Below are 16940 nucleotides of genomic sequence, written 5' to 3'. Positions count from 1 at the left end.
TATGAGCATTTTTCCAAGGTAAAGCTAAACAAGCCACGTCCGTAATATATTTCCCTCTAATCCTCTACCCGCGCCCTTCCCTGATCTCCCTTTTCTGCTCTCTCACATTCTCCCAAGCCCCCGACCACTGTCACTTAAGCACAGAAAAGTAGCACCGCAGTCTCACCTCCCGTCTGACCAGCTACTCCCTGCCTCATCGAACCTCAGGATCTCGATGAGAGAGAGAGAAAACGCAGGAAAAAAATCACGCATGCGGGATGCGGCGGTGAAGGATGAATGTATTGTCTTGTTGAATGGAGGATAAATGGTTGATTCATCACTTTATTTTGATTATGCTGCTGCTAAGGGGGGGGGGAAAGAAGCCCGGGTACCTGGACCTTGTACACCCCTCTGTTGGCACACACTGAGGAATGATGATGGTGGGCCACCCAAACCCCGTACGTAAGTAGTATTTGCACCGCTCACTACAAGTCTTACGAGTTGTTTCGATACAAGGCCCCTGTTATACATTCGATGCAAGCAGGGCTTGGTGTTCCGAAATGACCATATAACACAAGACGGTTGCTTGTAACCGAGTTCATTTTCTTACCCGTTCAAAAATGTCTCGACCTCTTTTTTTCTGGGGGCTTTCGTTAGCTTCCACCCCGGCCCGTTGCCGCAAGAAAGAAAGACCGCGAAGGCAAAAAAAAAGAAGAGGGTGTGGGTGGTGTGCTAGGAAAAGCCAAAAGTAGTCTGGTGTTTACGTCAGCGGGCATACGTAACCTCGCGGGCGGTTCGCCAAGAAAGGAGTTTTTTGTGTATGGGGGATAGGGTGGCAAGGGGGACTGGCTGCAGTTTGCTGAGCGGGCTTTGGTTAGAAGACGTCATTCGCATTCGAAGTTTTTTTCTTCTTCGTTTCTTGTTGCTAATAAAAAATATATATGGTTAGTTGCCACTTGCTTATCGGTCGTAGAAAATACGGGAACAGATGTAACGAAGAAAGGGTGTGGCGAGACGAGGTGGTTGAAAATAGAGCCGTGACACGTTGGGCGCTGGGTGTAGCGACGGCCGATTCAACAGTATCAAGACCAAAACGAAAAAGGGCTGAGCATACACGCAAAGAGAAGAAAACCCACACGTTAGAAACAGACCCGCATGGCTAGGGATCCCCGAGGAACGGTTAGTAAGTGGGCATCTGCCGCTGTTGAGCCGTGGCTTTGTCTTGGTCTCTTCCTAGTATAGATTGAGTGGGTACCTTGTAGTGGAGATCTCCCATGGTGAAGGGAGGCGGCGCGCCTAGGAGCAAACGGGGCTTCTGCCGACAACGGTAGCATTGCTTTGTTGGGTCTGCAGGTTAGCACCGATGTTCCCGTACGCTGCCGCCTTTTATGAAGGGTAAAAATTATCTAAGGATCGTGTGTGGGTCTTCGAGAACGGGGGAGGGAGGGAGGGTGCTCCAAGGGCGGAATTCAACGGTTGTAAGAATGTTACGCTGAATGGGGGTCCGCGAACTGGAAGCGGCCATAGTATACTATGACCAATAGCGTATTGAGGAGAAAAACAAAAGAACATGACTTTTTCTGCACGTTAGCTAAGCCGCGGAGACGGTTCAAGTACCAGTAATAGTAGTGGTGCTTTTTATTTTCTTCTTCTCTCTTCTTTTCCCTTTCACAAAGTCAGTCGCTTTACTCATAACAACTAGTCACGCTGTTGTGAAACCCTGGGACCTTACCTTCATTACCGAGCCGGGCACGTGTATCGAAAAGAGGTAATTACCGATGTGCCTGGATTCTAAGCAAAAGCCCCGATGGAGATGACGGGCCAAGGAAACGTGCTAGGTGATGATTTTCTCACTCGATGTTTGGTACCGTGAACCCTATCTCGGACCCGGGTGATTGCAAGCCCGGCAGCTAATCCAAAACAAGAAATGTGACAAGTACCGCAGCCTTCCGGACTTAAGACAAGTTACATGAACCGGCTCTCGCGGAAGATAGGGAGCAGTTTCAACCTATCGGAGAATAGCAACCATAGGGTAAGCGGTAGTGCTCCATTGTCTAGGCTTTTGCTGGAGGGTTGACAAGTGCCGCCAACGGGCTGAAGATCACCTGCTAACCACGGCGGTTTGCGTGGCGCAATGTGGTGATGGTGCTGACTCGTTGTAATGTGGCAAGCACGGCGGGAAGAAACGGGAATGACTTGTCAAAACATGCTCCAACAGCTTCAAAGGGTTGCGGAGCTCCAGTTACGTAGCAGTAGTGGGTCGCCATTGGAGGCGGCGAGGTACACAGCTAGCATGCACGTGAGACGCAGACTACTGCACCTTAGCTTAGCTTCAGTGGCGCGTCAATATCCACCAGATCTAGCTATCCTGGTGCTTGTGCAGCGTGTTGGGTGCTCGGCGTCAGCATCTTTTGCGTTATATTTGGGTTATTAACACTGAGGTCCAGATGGCCTGTTTGTGGAGGTGGACTGGTGGCTCCAGTTTCTAGTTTGCTGCCATTGCGGGCCATTGCCGTCTGCTTGGATATAGCCGGATGAAATGGTCCCACTACGAGGTGGATGCACTCTATGCAGCAGGTGCAGAGAGAGGTTGAGCAAGAGCAATGTGTCGACAGTGTACACAGCGACAAACTTGGTATTGGTGCTAACGTGTATGTATGTACGTTGTCGAACGGGTTGTGCTTGTTGTCCTAGCAAGCCGGATTTCGCTCCTGTTGCTCCGAACAGCAACTTACGCCTTGCTTCACCTGCACGTAACGCCTCACACTTCCCTGCGTTCAACAGCATGATAGGTGGAGCTTGATGGCGCAAGTCGTGGCGGTTCGCATACCTCTAGATGCAGCGCGAGCGGCAAAGTGTCTGGGGAAGTGCATCGGGATTGCTCTATAGAGCTACCCGGGCAGCCGCTGGACAGCAGGGTGAAGGAAGCAGGCGTTCGTCATCGAGTGGCTGCACGTACTGGCTGGCATGCCGGTCGGCATCATGTCTGCGAGCGGTGCTGTAGAGGTCCCGAGTGTTTCACAAGAGAGGCACGTCATATGTATGCGTGCGGTGGAACACGGTATGGTCGCAATGCAACAGCAGCGAAAACGACAAGAGTAGTGGGGATGCGCTATTGGATTGGTGGATGCAAACATGGCAGGGCGATGCGGTAGACATGGAGGCCAGTATGGGAAGGATGTGTCACGTGATAGGCGAGCTGTTGCCGGACCAATGGTAGCGCGTCCAATAGTGTGGCTGCAATGGTATCACTCTGCTTAGGCGAACCAAGTTGCATTGTTGCAGCCAGGGTGTTGTGTGGGCCAGTGGACTTTGCGTCCTGCAAGTGTGCTCAGGATATGGCTGGAGAGGTGAATCATGGATGGAGGCTGGGGGCGTGCAAGGAGGCGCAGGGACGTATATACACTACTAGTACATAAGTAAGTACTTAGTAAAAGGGATGTGTGTATGTGTGCAGATCGAGTGGCATGTGGAGTCAGCAGCGGATGGTCACGTGGTGCTTGACGGCTAGCGACGATCAGCATCCGACGGTGGACAAGGCTGGCATTGCTTGCGCATGCAGCAGTTCACGCTCCGCCAGGCTTGTTTCTTCTACAATCCTTCGATTGACGTAAATGGCTTCGCCACGGTAGTCGGGCTACTCCACCAGCGTGCTGTCGGGTGCAGATCTGCCACGAGCGAGGCCGAGTCGATTGCCACTGGGTGCGATGCAACGTCAGAGGCCGAGGCTGGGTAGGGCTCTGCAGCATCGACAAGAGTGAATTGCAACGGCGACATGGCTACCCGGGGCAGTAGCTTGGGGATTAGACCAAAGCGAGTCTAGGGGGGCAGGCGAGGGCAGCCGCAGGATGCCGTCATGCGTAACGAGTTGTGGAGGGGAGGGCGCAGCGTCGACAGAGCAGACATGTACCATGTGGACATGTAGAGTATGGATGTAGGTAGGTGTGAAGCGTCAGTACATTGGCCTGGACAGGCGCAGGACGTCAGGGTCCGGGCCAGCCCAAGGTCAGGTGCAGAGCCATGTCGACCGTCGCGCGCATGCCCGCGTAATGGGGGTAGCAGTAGGTAGAAGGAGGGAGGGCGGGCGGCAGCGAGTGAGAGGCGCTCAGGCTGTGGGCGCGCGTGCAGGCCGTGGTCATGCGGCGCCATGAGTGGCCGGAGGTTCAGGCGGCCCATGGGACCCATGCGAGCGACTAGTGGCGGCGCTAGCGGCCACTTTACCCCAGATGTTGCCGGATAGAGTTAGTGCAAATCGCTGCCGTCGTCCGAGCGCTGCAGGCTTGACCTCGAATTCCTGGGGAAGAGTGCGGGAGTCGTAGTCGCAGTCGCAGTCGCAGCCACGTCTCACCGATGACAGCCTACGCGGCTGTCCGTATTGCACACACGCACACCCCCAGCCCTCGACTGCTGGCGTCACCCAGTGTAGCGTGCTGTCAGGTCGCTGCCCGTCGCCATGGCTAGGCGCTTGACGGCAGCAGAGACGTGGGTCGCGTATATGCAAGACCCGTCGCCCGCCTGGCTCGGTGACAGGCTCTTGAAACTCGCATCTCAGCATCGGTTTTTCGGCCAGCAGGCAACTCCCAGCACAAGACTGGTCTGGCTGCCCTCAGACACCGATGCTGCTACACATGTACAGGCCATGGCCAGTATCCCGCCGGCCTCTGGTAGGACGCGGCCAATTTATTCTTCGTCGCAGGCGAGATGAATCCGAGCGAGGGTACTACGTACATTACTTACTCCACCGCGATACATACATGCTACATACAGCATATATACTCACAGTACATACTACGTACATACATACGTAGATGCTTCCAGCGAGATACGTACATGCATAGTTACTTACAATAAATATATATATATCGAATACATACATCCGAACCGAGCCCGCAGCAGTGGACGACCCGCGGCGCAGGCCATGCATGCTGTTCGAGGTGCCAAGCGGCAGGACAAAAAGGCGACTTATCGAGGCCGTGCTGCTGATCGCGTCCGCACATCACTGCCCATCGAGGCGGGCAGGAGACAGCAGGAGGCTGTACGAGTGGGCGGCGGAGGCACTCCGGACCAGGCCCCTGCGGCAGAAACGCCGTTTGCTGGGGGATCCACTGCATATGTACTGTACTGTATGTATGAGCCCTGATGCTTGCAGGGCCCGTCCAACGACCTCCTGGCGCCGCTGGCCACTGGCATAACACGCTGCCCGCTTAGCCTGCGCGCGCCGTACCCTCTGCGCTTCTGCTTACCACGGCCTACTGTACTATAATGCCGCCTGCCTCGTTGCTGCCGCCGCCGCCCATAGCTTCCAGCCCTCCCAAGTGACATTGCACGGCCTGCTGTCCCCTTCTTGCAACCTCGCCGTCACCCTCGCCTTCGTTCCTTCCTCGTCAATTTTACCCCCCCCTTCCCCCTCCCCCCTTGGCCCCCCGTCCCACGAACGCTGGCCTGTGCTCAATTCCCCAGACTCGGCGCCTCTACCTGTCACCCGCGCCCGGCCAATCGCCCCCAGCTCGCCCAATTGCTCTCGTCGGGTCCCAAGCTTGTGTCTGCGTTGTAATCTAGCCTTTTGGGCCCTACCAGCACAAACCCGCCTGCGCGCCCTCCAGCCCTCTGTCCTCTGCGAGCCCTCTCTCTCTCTCACGCACGCTTACATCAACGCTGGACCCTCGTGCACAACAGCTACCACTTTCGCCCTTGCCCACTGTCCCTTGCCAGCGCCGCCGCCCTTCTTTGCTCCGCCGTCAACTCACACCACCACCACCACCACCTCCTCCTCCTCCACGTCCAGCCGCCTTACTCCTCCACAGCCGACCTATGTACGGACCGGCCAAGCTCCACCCAATCCATCGCCTCCTTGCATCTTCTTTTCGGCCAACTTAGCCTTGCTCTGCTTGCGCCCCGTTACTCCAACCACTCTTCCCCCACCATCGTCGACGGTTTCCTCTCTCTCACTCTCTCCTGTTCTCGCAATTGGCCCTTGACTGTCCGCGTATATTGCTATCCCCAAGGTCCACTTCTATACCGGCATACCTCAAGTTTGTAACTGGCTTTCCTGCCATCACTCGTCTTCTTCTCCTTTGTGTCTCAGAGCTCTAAGTAGCTCGTCCACATTCCGTGTCTTGCCGGAAGTCTGTCGAGGTACATTGCATCTGCTCCGTTGCCTTCATGTACCGTCTGCTGATCTTCCTGCCTACTTGCAGCCGTCGTGTTTGCAAGCTGTCAGTCTAGTTAGTCGGCGACCGTGCCGCCCACACGAGCTCCACGAGCTCCACTCAGCTTCGGTCACCGTTGTATTAGCACTCAAACCTGGCTTTGAGACACGTTGAGTTGGTACTGGCCTACTCAGCGTACTAACTGCATACCCTTAAGCTTGCCGGAACAACTGTGCTGTGGTGAGCCATTGTGTTGCTCGGTCGTACCAGCCCCATACACGAAACGACCATGACCAACGTCGAGAGCACGAGCCTGCCGGGCCCCACGAACACGCCGAGCGATGATTCCAATAGCTCTGGCAACAGCAGTAATTGTTAGTACAAAACGTATACAGGTTCTACGCCGCAGAGAGCTAACCGCAACTGCTAATTACAGCTTCCGCATCCACCGTGAAGCCCGAAGCCTCCCCGCCCACCGTCCACTCGTTTCCTCCTCCCAAGAACGACAAGCCCCGGCCTCACATCTGCACAACATGCACGCGTTCCTTTGCGCGACTAGAACATTTGAAGCGACACGAGCGATCGCATACAAAAGAAAAGCCATTCGAGTGCCCGCAATGCACAAGATGCTTTGCACGGCGCGACCTGCTCCTGCGCCATCAACAAAAGCTCCACCAGCAGGGCGCGACTTCTGCCCGCCCCCGCACTGGACGTAGGGAAAGCACGACGGGCCTCCCAACCAACGCCACTGCCCGAGTACGCAAAAACTCAGTGTCGAGCAATGCTGGTGGCGCCGTCGCCAAGACCATGAGGCCGCGCGCCAATACCATCAGTCACATCGATCCCAACTCGTTCAGCAGCTTCCTAGCATCTTCGGTGTCGGCAAACAGGGGGGGTGTTCCTGGTCACTCACATCACTCGAGCCTTTCTGGTATCAGTCAGTTTGACTACCGGGGCATGTCCACGTCCATGGGCAACCACGGACAAGCTCAGCCTCTGCCGAGGCTGGACACCCATGTTGGATTTGGCATGGGGGGAGGTCTTCGCACAGCTCCAATCCCGGGCATGACTGGACCTGATGACCGTGAACTTGAAAAATTCTTTGGAACATCGACCTCCTCTACCATTAACCCCAACCAGTTACATCATTTTAATGCCAGTGTCGGAATCCCCGCATCACCCTTTAAAAGATTTGCAAACCCCTTCGCTGGGAACAACCCGATCGAGGAGGACGATTTTGGCTGGGGCATGGGTATGGACAATTCCATGATGTTTTCGGGGGCAAACGAGTCGGCACTGGATGGCTCATCACCATCAGCGATAAGTACTGCGAGCCAAGGTGCCTTCCATGACATGATGCTAGATGGCTCCAGCCAGCCAAACTCGGCAGCCATGTGGCACAACCCCCTGGTGACGCATACTAGCATTGACACCACAGCCTTCTCTCTCGACGCCATGGCTCCAGTCTTTCCTGAGCTCATGATGAACACTGGCACATCACAGGAACTTGGCGATCAGGGTGTTCAGAATGATTTCTACACCTCTACACCACCTCCTTTAGCGGCCATGAGCCCTTCAGCTGGAATACCCGGTATGCCGAACCAGTATTTTCAGACGCCCATGACATTCGCTTCTGATGCCAACAGCATATCATCATCCTCTATCAATGGCAGCGCAGGGCACAGCTCCGTATCCTCATTTTCCACTGAAACAATCACAGAGTCTACAAGGCAAGCTTTGATGCACAACTTGAGTCAAGCCATGGGCTACGGCCAAATACCTCAACGAAGGTTCTCGCAGCCAGCCATCAGCTCTCCTCTGTCCTCGAACGGGAGTAACAAGCATTCAAATCTGGCTGGCCTACTGCCCAGTACTTTCGACATCCAGCGCTACGTGAACGCCTACATACAATACTTCCATCCCCATATGCCTTTTCTACATATTCCAACACTATCTTTCGATACCCCAGCGTACACATATCAGCTCCGCACTGCTGGCACATTCAACCAAGACACCATGGTTGGGGGAGGTGGTTGTTTGATTCTTGCAATGGCCGCAATTGGCGCCCTCTACGAATTTGAGCAAAACGTAGCCAAAGACTTGTTCGAGGCAGCAAAGAAGCTGATTCTCTTCTATCTTGACGAGCGCCGCAAAGCCGGCCTATCCGCTGTCAACGGACCTAGTGCTGCCAATGATAACATCAACAAACCACCCTTGTGGCTGGTCCAGGCCATGCTACTCAATCTCATTTTCGGACTCAACTGTGGCGACCGACAGGCTGCAGAGGTCGCAAGCACACATTGTGCGGCCCTTGTGAGTCTAGCAAAAGCTGCAGGCTTGGACAAGCCCACTCCTCCGGAGCAGACTATGCCCAGCCCCCCAAGTAATACCAATGGGGATTTCAACATGTCAGATGATTCGAACCCGTCTCTTGATCAACAAAAGGATACTATAGATGAGCACACACAATGGATACAATGGAAGAAGGCTGAAGAGCGCAAGCGAACCTACTTCGCCATCTTCTCAATGTCGAGCTTGCTCGTTTCGGCATACGCACACTCACCTCGGATTCTGAACTCGGAGATCCATCTGGATCTCCCTTGTGAAGAGGATCTCTGGTCCGTCGACAACCCTCAAGCATGGGTAGCAATGGGAGGGCCGATGCTTGCGCAAACTCGGGGCTTGTCCTTCATTACCGCAATGACATACCTCCTTGAAGCTAGTACACGACAATCAACCTCGAGAATGCGCAATGCCTACCCAAATGCCTTTTCAGGAGGCCAAACTGTCAATACCCTTTCCGAGAGCGATATTCGGCCTAGCAGTTTCGGTTGCTACGTGCTGATAAACGCGATGCACGTATATATTTGGGAGACGAGGAATAGACACAATGGTCGCTTGTGGAAAGCCCATGAGACAGAAGCTATGCATGCGCAAGTCGAGCCTGCTCTCAAGGCTTGGCAAGTTGCTTGGAGAGCCAATCCAAACCACAGCATCGAGCGACCGAGTCCCTTTGGGCCTTTGTCTGCTGATTGCATACCGCTGCTGGACCTTGCCTATGTGAGGCTTTTCGTAAATCTTGGTCGAGCAAAAGAGCTTCTGTGGCAACGTGACTTTGACGGCATGGCAAATGAGTTGGCCAGAGGTGTTGATGTTGTAGGTCAAACGGAAGATTCACCTGAACGGTCCTCTTCTATGGACCTAAGTCAGACGGCTTCTCCGGGTCAAATGAACTCGCAGGACCAAATCAGCCCTGGAAACAGTGGCAATGGTCTTCCCAACAGTGCTTCTTCGAAACGCGAGAGGCATCTCCGCAAGGCTGCCTTCTATGCCGCCGACTCTCTCACCATGGCGCATAAGCTGAACTCCTCATTCGCCGACTTCACTGCCAGGGAATTGCCCAACTCTTCTGCATTATGCACATTCGACTGCGCACAGGTCCTGGCTGAATGGGTTGCAACACTTCAAGACCGTGTCGGACGCTATCTTGGAGTGTTGGGCAGGGACGAAGTCAATTTCTCAGAAGTCCCAGCGATTTTGCTACTCGAAGAGGAAGATGTGAAGCTGCTACAGAAGATTGCAGACATTCTTCATCACGCAGATATGAAGCTGGCCTACGATATCTCCTCAAACAATATGCCGATGCTAGGTGGTCTTTCAAACCTGGGACATTGCGGCTATGGTACCAAACTACTGATGATGACGGCCTACATGCTATCCAAGTCAGTTGTCTGGCCTGGTAAGTAAACATCCGAACCTGTATATATCAGCACTAATGTTGTCGCAGTCACTCATATGCAAGCACGTGCTCTCGAAGCACACGCTCACCATATCAGCCAACGTGCGGAAAATTCTACCATTCAGTAAATACCAGTTGTCACCGAACCTGTACACTACCATAAGACACGGAATCTCTTCGGTGACTGTTCTTGTTAACCGTCTTCGCATTTCTGCCGCACAGTGTGTAGCGACTCCATGAGGACTATTTTGCGACCCCAGCACCTATCCTCAAAGTCTTCTTCTACGACATTTTTAATCCTTTGCGCTCGGCAGCAGCGCTTCCGAAGCTTCGCCAACAAAACAAAATACCAAACGTAAAGATATGGCTTTGACATGGATTTTCTCATATGTACAGACGAGCTAGGTCAGGGCAACCTACTTTCGATGTCATATCCGACCATCACAAGCACTGTTCTCTTTTTTTTATTATCAGCAGGCGTTTGGAAGGAATGCAAGAGCGTTCCGTTTTTCACAACTCACAGGTTATGTATTAGGGTTCTTTTTGTATAAAGGTTTCCATGCATGAGGCAATCTCGGCTAGGTCCGCAGACCTATCTCTTATGAGATTGGCAATTTACTGCGCATATTCGAAAGAAGGGACGATGTTACGACATATTCCTTCACTCACTATATTTATGTAAGGAAACCGGGCTATCGGAGTGGGTTGGCGCAGATGGGAACTCACGGCCCAAAAAAAGTGTTATGGATGTACGCAGTCTAGTGACTTGATGCACGAATTGAATGAAACTTTTTTCTCTTCTCTCTTACAGCATTGCTGCTACTCTGAATATGAACTATTTGAGCATGTAGTCGTTGTTCAACAATTTTGACGTCCGCTTGCTAAATCACGGTCGTAAATTCTCGCAATCAACATGATATAATACAAACTCTCGGGTTTTCACCACAATCCGAATCTTCTTTGGTTAGCTACATTGGTTGAAAGAAATGAACTTATGGTAGACAGTGTCATGCTCGTATTCAGAGATAGTAGATGAAGCCATGTTGCATTGCCTAAAAAACACCCCGAATTCGTCACAAATTTTGCAGTCTTAGGGGATTGTGGCAGATTTCTCGACGTCTCCTGTGTTTAGGACTCCTCTCTACCCAAAGAACCACAGAATGTTTGAGTCCTACCGTTTGAACAAACTTACCTCAGATGGTGCGCAGTGCGCTGATTGGCTGAGCACCAAAGCTTGGATCGCGTGCACCTTCCGCGTATAATCATTGTTGATCCTAAAACCACGACGCAACTCGAGCAGCGACACACAAACACAAAAGCCAACGTTGATTGCCAAATCCACGAGAAAGAGATATAGTAGATTAGTCCGGCAGTATCTTGCACAAGAAAACAACAACATGTCAAGGCCAGCGGCGCGGAAAGCGGCGCCCAAGGGCGAGTACATTGAGACGGTGCGTCTGAACTTCGCCCTATGAACATATCCAGCCAGCACAACATCATTACATCACACATTTTATTCTCTGAAAGAACAACCAATCCCATTATCTTCCCAGTAGCTACATCAACTACCCCAAACCCACCATGCCACTACTTGACCACAACCACAGCCTCTAACCCTCCCACCCCCCAGGACTCAGGCAACAAAGTCTCGCGCCGCAGCGCCATCACGGGCACGGCCAACATCACGCTCGGCGGCCGCACCGTCATCATGGCCGACGTGCAGCTCCGCGGCGACCTGCACCCGACGCGCAGTGCACCCTCGCAGTCCGGCAAGGACGTGACGCCCACGAGCATCAGCATCGGGCGGTGTACGGTGATTAGCCAGGGCAGCGTGATCAAGCCTCCTAGCAGAATTAGTAGGGGCCAGGTCCATTATTATCCTATGAAGATTGGAGATAATGTTTTTGTTGGTACGTTTACATCTTTACCCTTTTTTCCTTCCTCTTGACTTAGCGTGTTTGTATGGGAAATGATTTTTTTTGGCCAAAGAGGACCTACCATGGATTCTATTTTGTAAAAAAAAAATATGTAAAAAAAAAATATGAGAGGGTCGGCGGGATCTAACTATTGTGACTCTTAGGTCCCAACTCAACTATCCAAGCCATTTCCATCTCGTCTCATGTGCATGTTGGGAATAACTGCACTATCGGTCCTTTTGTCATTATCAAGGAGAATGTAAAGATATTGCCTCATACTGTTGTACCTGCAAATATGGTCATTGCATCTGGCTCTGTCATCGGCGGCCGGCCCGCACGTGTAGTCGGCGATGTAGGTGAAGGATGGGGTGTTAGCGGTGGAGGAGGCGGCGGACTGGGTGTTGGAGGCGGAGGCGAGGAGAAGTGGGTTGAAGGTGGTGATTTGAGGGAGTTGGTGAGGAGTATACGGTAACCGCAAAGTCTGTCCAGTCGAGTCGAGTCAAGTTGAATGGGCAGGGGGGGGGGGGGAAGGTGTAAGAGAAAAGGGGAAAGTTGCAAGTTGTTCTTTAGCCAATCCCGGTTTTATATGTATTAAGATGGAATCTATCTATCTGTTAAAAGGCCGTTCGTATGTACAGTGTATCTAATTGCTATGCTATGCTATGCTTTGCTTGGGTGAGAAAAGATCTCCGTCTACAAGACAATCTAGTGTCTTGCTACAGCCAGCCAGTGGTGCTGAGGACGCGGAGGGGGACCGTAGGACTGAACCGCTGGTTCGTCCAATTGTACTGCATGGGCAGTGACTATGGACTCATCGCAATAGAGCGATAAGAAAGGGCTGGTCACTTCATGTCTCTGTCTCTTCCTCGCTCTCTTTCCCTGCTTCCTCTCTATCCCTCAATCATCTCTCTGTGCTCGCGACTCGTCCTAGCCTATGCTGCATGCCAGGCTGCATTATTTCTCCTGCCGTGCTCACTTGGCACTTGTAAGCATGCGAACGTTATTTTTTTTTCCTTTGCCGCGAAGCATTATATTCTAATCTGACCGGTTTTTTTTCCTCTAAAAATCCTAACAACGACGCCCAAGAAAATAACAAGCTTTCATACTAATTCTGCTCCCTTATGGGCTTTGACTTCCATGGTGGTGAGCTCGAATTCCCTTTTCTGAAAGATGCCTTGGTTGTCCCATGAGTCGGGGTTGGGCTCGCTCTTTGTGTCGTTGAAGGTGGTGCGTGCGTCGGAATAGATGTGTGCCTTGTGGGATGATTTTGTGCCAATGGTTGGGCCAGGCCCGAATCCGAAGCCGAAGATGGATGGGCCTCTGCGGTAATAGTGTCAGCAATGGGTCGATGATATATATGAAGATAGAGTTAAAGTGGGGCGGGACAGCTCCGTAGGTTCCCGTAGCTGACCTGGGTCATCACGCCATATTTGTTTCAACGTACCTGCTACGCCTAGTCAACTCATCGCCAGATGATGCGAGTTTCTTTGAAGTGAGAGAGGTTTTGATGTCGCGAATAAGAGGCCGTAAGACGGGAATACACTGGACGATGATGGTGCCGACAATCTCTGATGAGTACCAGATGTTGGAGTGGGCGTTGCGCCAAAAGTACCATTCGTCTTTCTGGTTACCCTCGTCCTTCCAGCTTGTGCGGACAGCTGATACAACAGCGACAACCATACCCTGATTTTTGTTAGCGATGCTAGTACAAAGATGAATCGAGGCCCAAAAAGCGCGTATATCGTACCAGACTCATGGCAACACAAAGACCAATCTTCTCAACCCTTCGCATATCGAGGTTCCAGGTAATGACCCATGGGAAGACTGCCAGGACGAAATCCATAATAATGTTGTAGACGTTGCCACCCTCTTTGAAATCATCCCTGAACTTTGGCTCGAGGCAAAAGTCAAGACGATACCAGACGTCGTAGGACGACTTTCCGCAGACCTTTGCCCACTGAAGGATAACTTTTGCGATCATGTACGAGTTCATAGAAGCGATACAGAACCAGAGGATCCATCTTCCCCAGTTCTTGGTCAACTTCAGCAGAGTAACTGCAAATGCCGTCTTGGTAAGCGATTGGTTGATAAGAGTACCGCACGAAGTGATATTGATGAGTATGTGCATGCGATCATCCCAGGTGGCTTGGACATAACCAGTTGCGTATTCAAGAGTAATGATGGAGTTGTTGGCAGCCAGTATCACCTACAACATAGTCAGTACTGGAGCGGTTACTCCTCAACGCGCACATGGTTACTCACCCATGAAATGAGGAGAATGTGGTCATCCCACCACAAACCATGTCGGCGAGTAACTTTGATCCATATCCTCATAGCCAAGAAAACAGTTGCGCCGGCAAAGAGCGTCCAAAGGCCGACATTGAGTTGGACTGCTGGGTCCACATAACCGTGTTGCGCACCATCGTGTTTCCTACGGGAGATCATCTTGTCATGTCGGTCGGGACAGCAACCGACGTACTGCACGGGGCGCCTGGAATCGAAAAAGAGTGTAAAGGTAACTGCAGACCAAGATAGTTTAAAAGAAAGTATGAACGAGCGGACGAGCGAACGAAATCTTCCGGTGCGCTGCAGGTGGAATAGATAGGACCGGGGTGGTTGGTGGACAAAGGAATGGACAGAATCGTTGCGCAGGATTGGAGCTGGGCCAGGCTCGAGATGATTCAAACCCCCCCGCTCGGTCTTGCGCGAGGACCTGTGATGCTCTAGTTATCTTCAGGCTGTCTCCCTCGCATGGCTCACCAATATGCCGGGGATTCCAGACCCAGAAATCGTGAAATGAGGTCCCGACCCACAGGACGATTGGTGGAACCACCAGTCCAGTCGTGGTCAAGTCACCGGGGCCGTTGCACAATAACGGTCTTGTTTCCGTTAGATCCTGGGGAACCTCATATGGCTTGCTAGCCAAAAGCAAGTCTTTGCTCATTCCTACTCGGCTTCTAGAGGTGTGGACTGACGCGGAAAGCCCACTGTCAAGTGCAACCGAGGAGTGAACAGGCCGATCCATGCCGTGTTTGTTTAAGCGGTGGGTCGATTCATGAATCGCCGAACACGATGGAATCTGAGACAGATGCCACGCGCCTCTCCTAGGCCTTTAAACGGTTTCGGGGCGCTCGAGGGCAAACCGTCGCTCGATTTACCACAAGTGTGCAGTCTTCGATCCAAACAGAACTCCTGCAGGGCATCGTATTGGTATAGTAAGCTCATAGTTACTGGCGGAGAATTTGCTTCTTGTCGTATCCCTGTAAGGCGGCTGCACGGGCACAGTCGAGTTTGATTGACGCAACTTGTCAGCAGCCAAGTTGGTGCCGCGGGAGGAGGAAAGGACTTACCCAAAGAAAAAACCCGCAGTTATGCCGTTTGATAAAGACAGGCGTACCCAGCGGGCAGACCCTGCTGTCGGGAGTCTCTGACGGCGATGAGGACGGATTGGACAAACCACGAAGGACGGAATAGGGAGGCTTTGTTTCAAGCCATCACGTGCCAAGCAAACATGACATGGCTCAAAATCCCACAAGAGGGAAAGCCGGGTCCGGTCCGAGCTTGCACGTCATCCTCTCGGGTATCGTCCTTAGAACCCGCGCACGAGTTTCAGCTCGGCCCTTGGCGCTTCCAGCAACATACTCACATGCACTTGTAAACATGGGGTAAATAGATTGATATACAGTATTGGACTATTGAATGGCGTGTCGCTATGCTGATTGAGACGGTCTTCTGGAAAGAATAAACGCGGGCACCAGTGAACCAGAGCGCCGCTACACCTTGCTCGACGCTAGTCGGCCAGACTTGGATTGTAATATATTATCTGCTCTCCATGACAAAGGCGTCTCAGCGCGCTGCTGGTACCTCGGCCTTTTGACATGTAGCCGTCTCAGCAGCGTGACAGCGTAGAAACACGACTATAGTAAACATGCTAGTCATTGTTGTATGTAACAACTATATTCATCCTCGTCAACATGGACTGATCTGGCAATTAGATACACAGCTCGTATAAGAGTAGCCTCACACATGGTGCGACCCGCAAGCCACTTTGTGAGGCAAAACAAATGCCTAGCGCTTACGCAAGTCCAGCTGAAGATCAAAGCAAGACACGGTTCACTCGTGTGGAACCTCCACGTTCATCTATGCGAACTCTAAACAAGCCCAAACACGCCTTTTCGTTGACTGAACGACTGGTCTGGAGGCCCGGGTGGCGGCGATGACATGCTCAAAGCTTGACAGAGTCGCACTACATACGTATCCCTCAGTGCGCGGCGAGAAAGTCGGCCAAAATATAGAGTTGTAACAACATCTGAGAACACTTCTCCCAAATCGCTATAAATAATAGTGCCATGAATTGTATACGACATCGTTTCAAGTAGAAAATATTGGCATTGGTTATCACGTGTTCTTCCTCAGCACTGTCAAGGGTCAAGTATTGGTATAAAAAGTGTTGAAAACAATCGCTCTGTTTTGGCGGCGCGAGTTCTGGTCAACATGTTTTTCCTATCGAATTGGCAGACCGCTACAGTTTCCAACAAGCGAGGGGTGCTCGTATCTGGTAGTAGCGATATCCCTGCTTGGAGATCTGCGTCTTACTGGGATGATGCAAGTTCGTTAGGGCAAGCACGCAAGAAAGGGTATGTACATGGACGCTACGTCCGTATGTATCCCCAATGAACAGTCTTGCATAACATTGTTTGTCTGTATTTACCTCATGTTTTCCCGAGTATTATGCCTGTAACTTCCAAGACATATATAGTTATGATTCGCGCAATTACCGGGCTAGCGCTCTACTAGCCTAAATACCTTAACTCAGAATAGAACCTTTGATTTCGCTCATAATACCACGTTGGAACCGCGTACGAAAAAGGTTCTCACGGGGGCAAAGGGCCGTAAATTGTTGCCGTGGGGTCCGGAAGCACAGGACTGCAAAAAGCCACGTGGGAAAGGTAGATGACGATCTTAATTAATAAACGGCGATAGACTGCACTCAATCGGATCTCCAAAGGTCCCCTCGGGCTGCAGGCGCTTTGGGCTCAGCTGAAAGTGCACTCACCAGGTTAGCCTGGGGAAAAATAACAAGAGACCCTTTACGCATAGACCTACTATCTATATTTATGCAAGTGTAAGTGTTAGTATCGAGGATTGATGATTCAC

At 51.9% G+C, this 16940-nt stretch overlaps 4 protein-coding genes across 4 annotated transcripts; 2 read left to right on the top strand and 2 right to left on the bottom strand.

The window, feature by feature from the left end:
• Positions 1-4114: 4114 nt before the first annotated feature.
• Positions 4115-4534, bottom strand: COCVIDRAFT_112227 (hypothetical protein; the record flags this gene model as incomplete). Its single annotated transcript, XM_014696225.1, has 1 exon — positions 4115-4534. One exon carries the CDS (start codon positions 4532-4534, stop codon positions 4115-4117), a length of 420 nt encoding a protein of 139 aa, XP_014551711.1.
• A 1883-nt stretch (positions 4535-6417) lies between these two features.
• Positions 6418-9995, top strand: COCVIDRAFT_30818 (hypothetical protein; the record flags this gene model as incomplete). The annotated part of the gene is made up of 3 exons (XM_014696224.1): positions 6418-6502; positions 6565-9867; positions 9916-9995. 3 exons carry the CDS (start codon positions 6418-6420, stop codon positions 9993-9995), a joined length of 3468 nt encoding a protein of 1155 aa, XP_014551710.1.
• Positions 9996-11264: 1269 nt separating this feature from the next.
• COCVIDRAFT_112194 (hypothetical protein) lies at positions 11265-12255 on the top strand (the record flags this gene model as incomplete). The annotated part of the gene is made up of 3 exons (XM_014696223.1): positions 11265-11318; positions 11498-11777; positions 11948-12255. The coding sequence occupies 3 exons, from the start codon at positions 11265-11267 to the stop codon at positions 12253-12255; spliced, it is 642 nt and encodes a 213-aa protein (XP_014551709.1).
• Positions 12256-12883: 628 nt separating this feature from the next.
• Positions 12884-14228, bottom strand: COCVIDRAFT_112182 (hypothetical protein; the record flags this gene model as incomplete). Its single annotated transcript, XM_014696222.1, has 4 exons — positions 12884-13103; positions 13228-13466; positions 13531-13989; positions 14046-14228. The coding sequence occupies 4 exons, from the start codon at positions 14226-14228 to the stop codon at positions 12884-12886; spliced, it is 1101 nt and encodes a 366-aa protein (XP_014551708.1).
• Between the last annotated feature and the right edge of the window lie 2712 nt (positions 14229-16940).

Source organism: Bipolaris victoriae, assembly GCF_000527765.1.
Source record: "Bipolaris victoriae FI3 unplaced genomic scaffold scaffold_130, whole genome shotgun sequence".
Classification (NCBI taxonomy): domain Eukaryota; kingdom Fungi; phylum Ascomycota; class Dothideomycetes; order Pleosporales; family Pleosporaceae; genus Bipolaris; species Bipolaris victoriae.
This window is presented reverse-complemented; position numbering and strand designations above follow the sequence as displayed.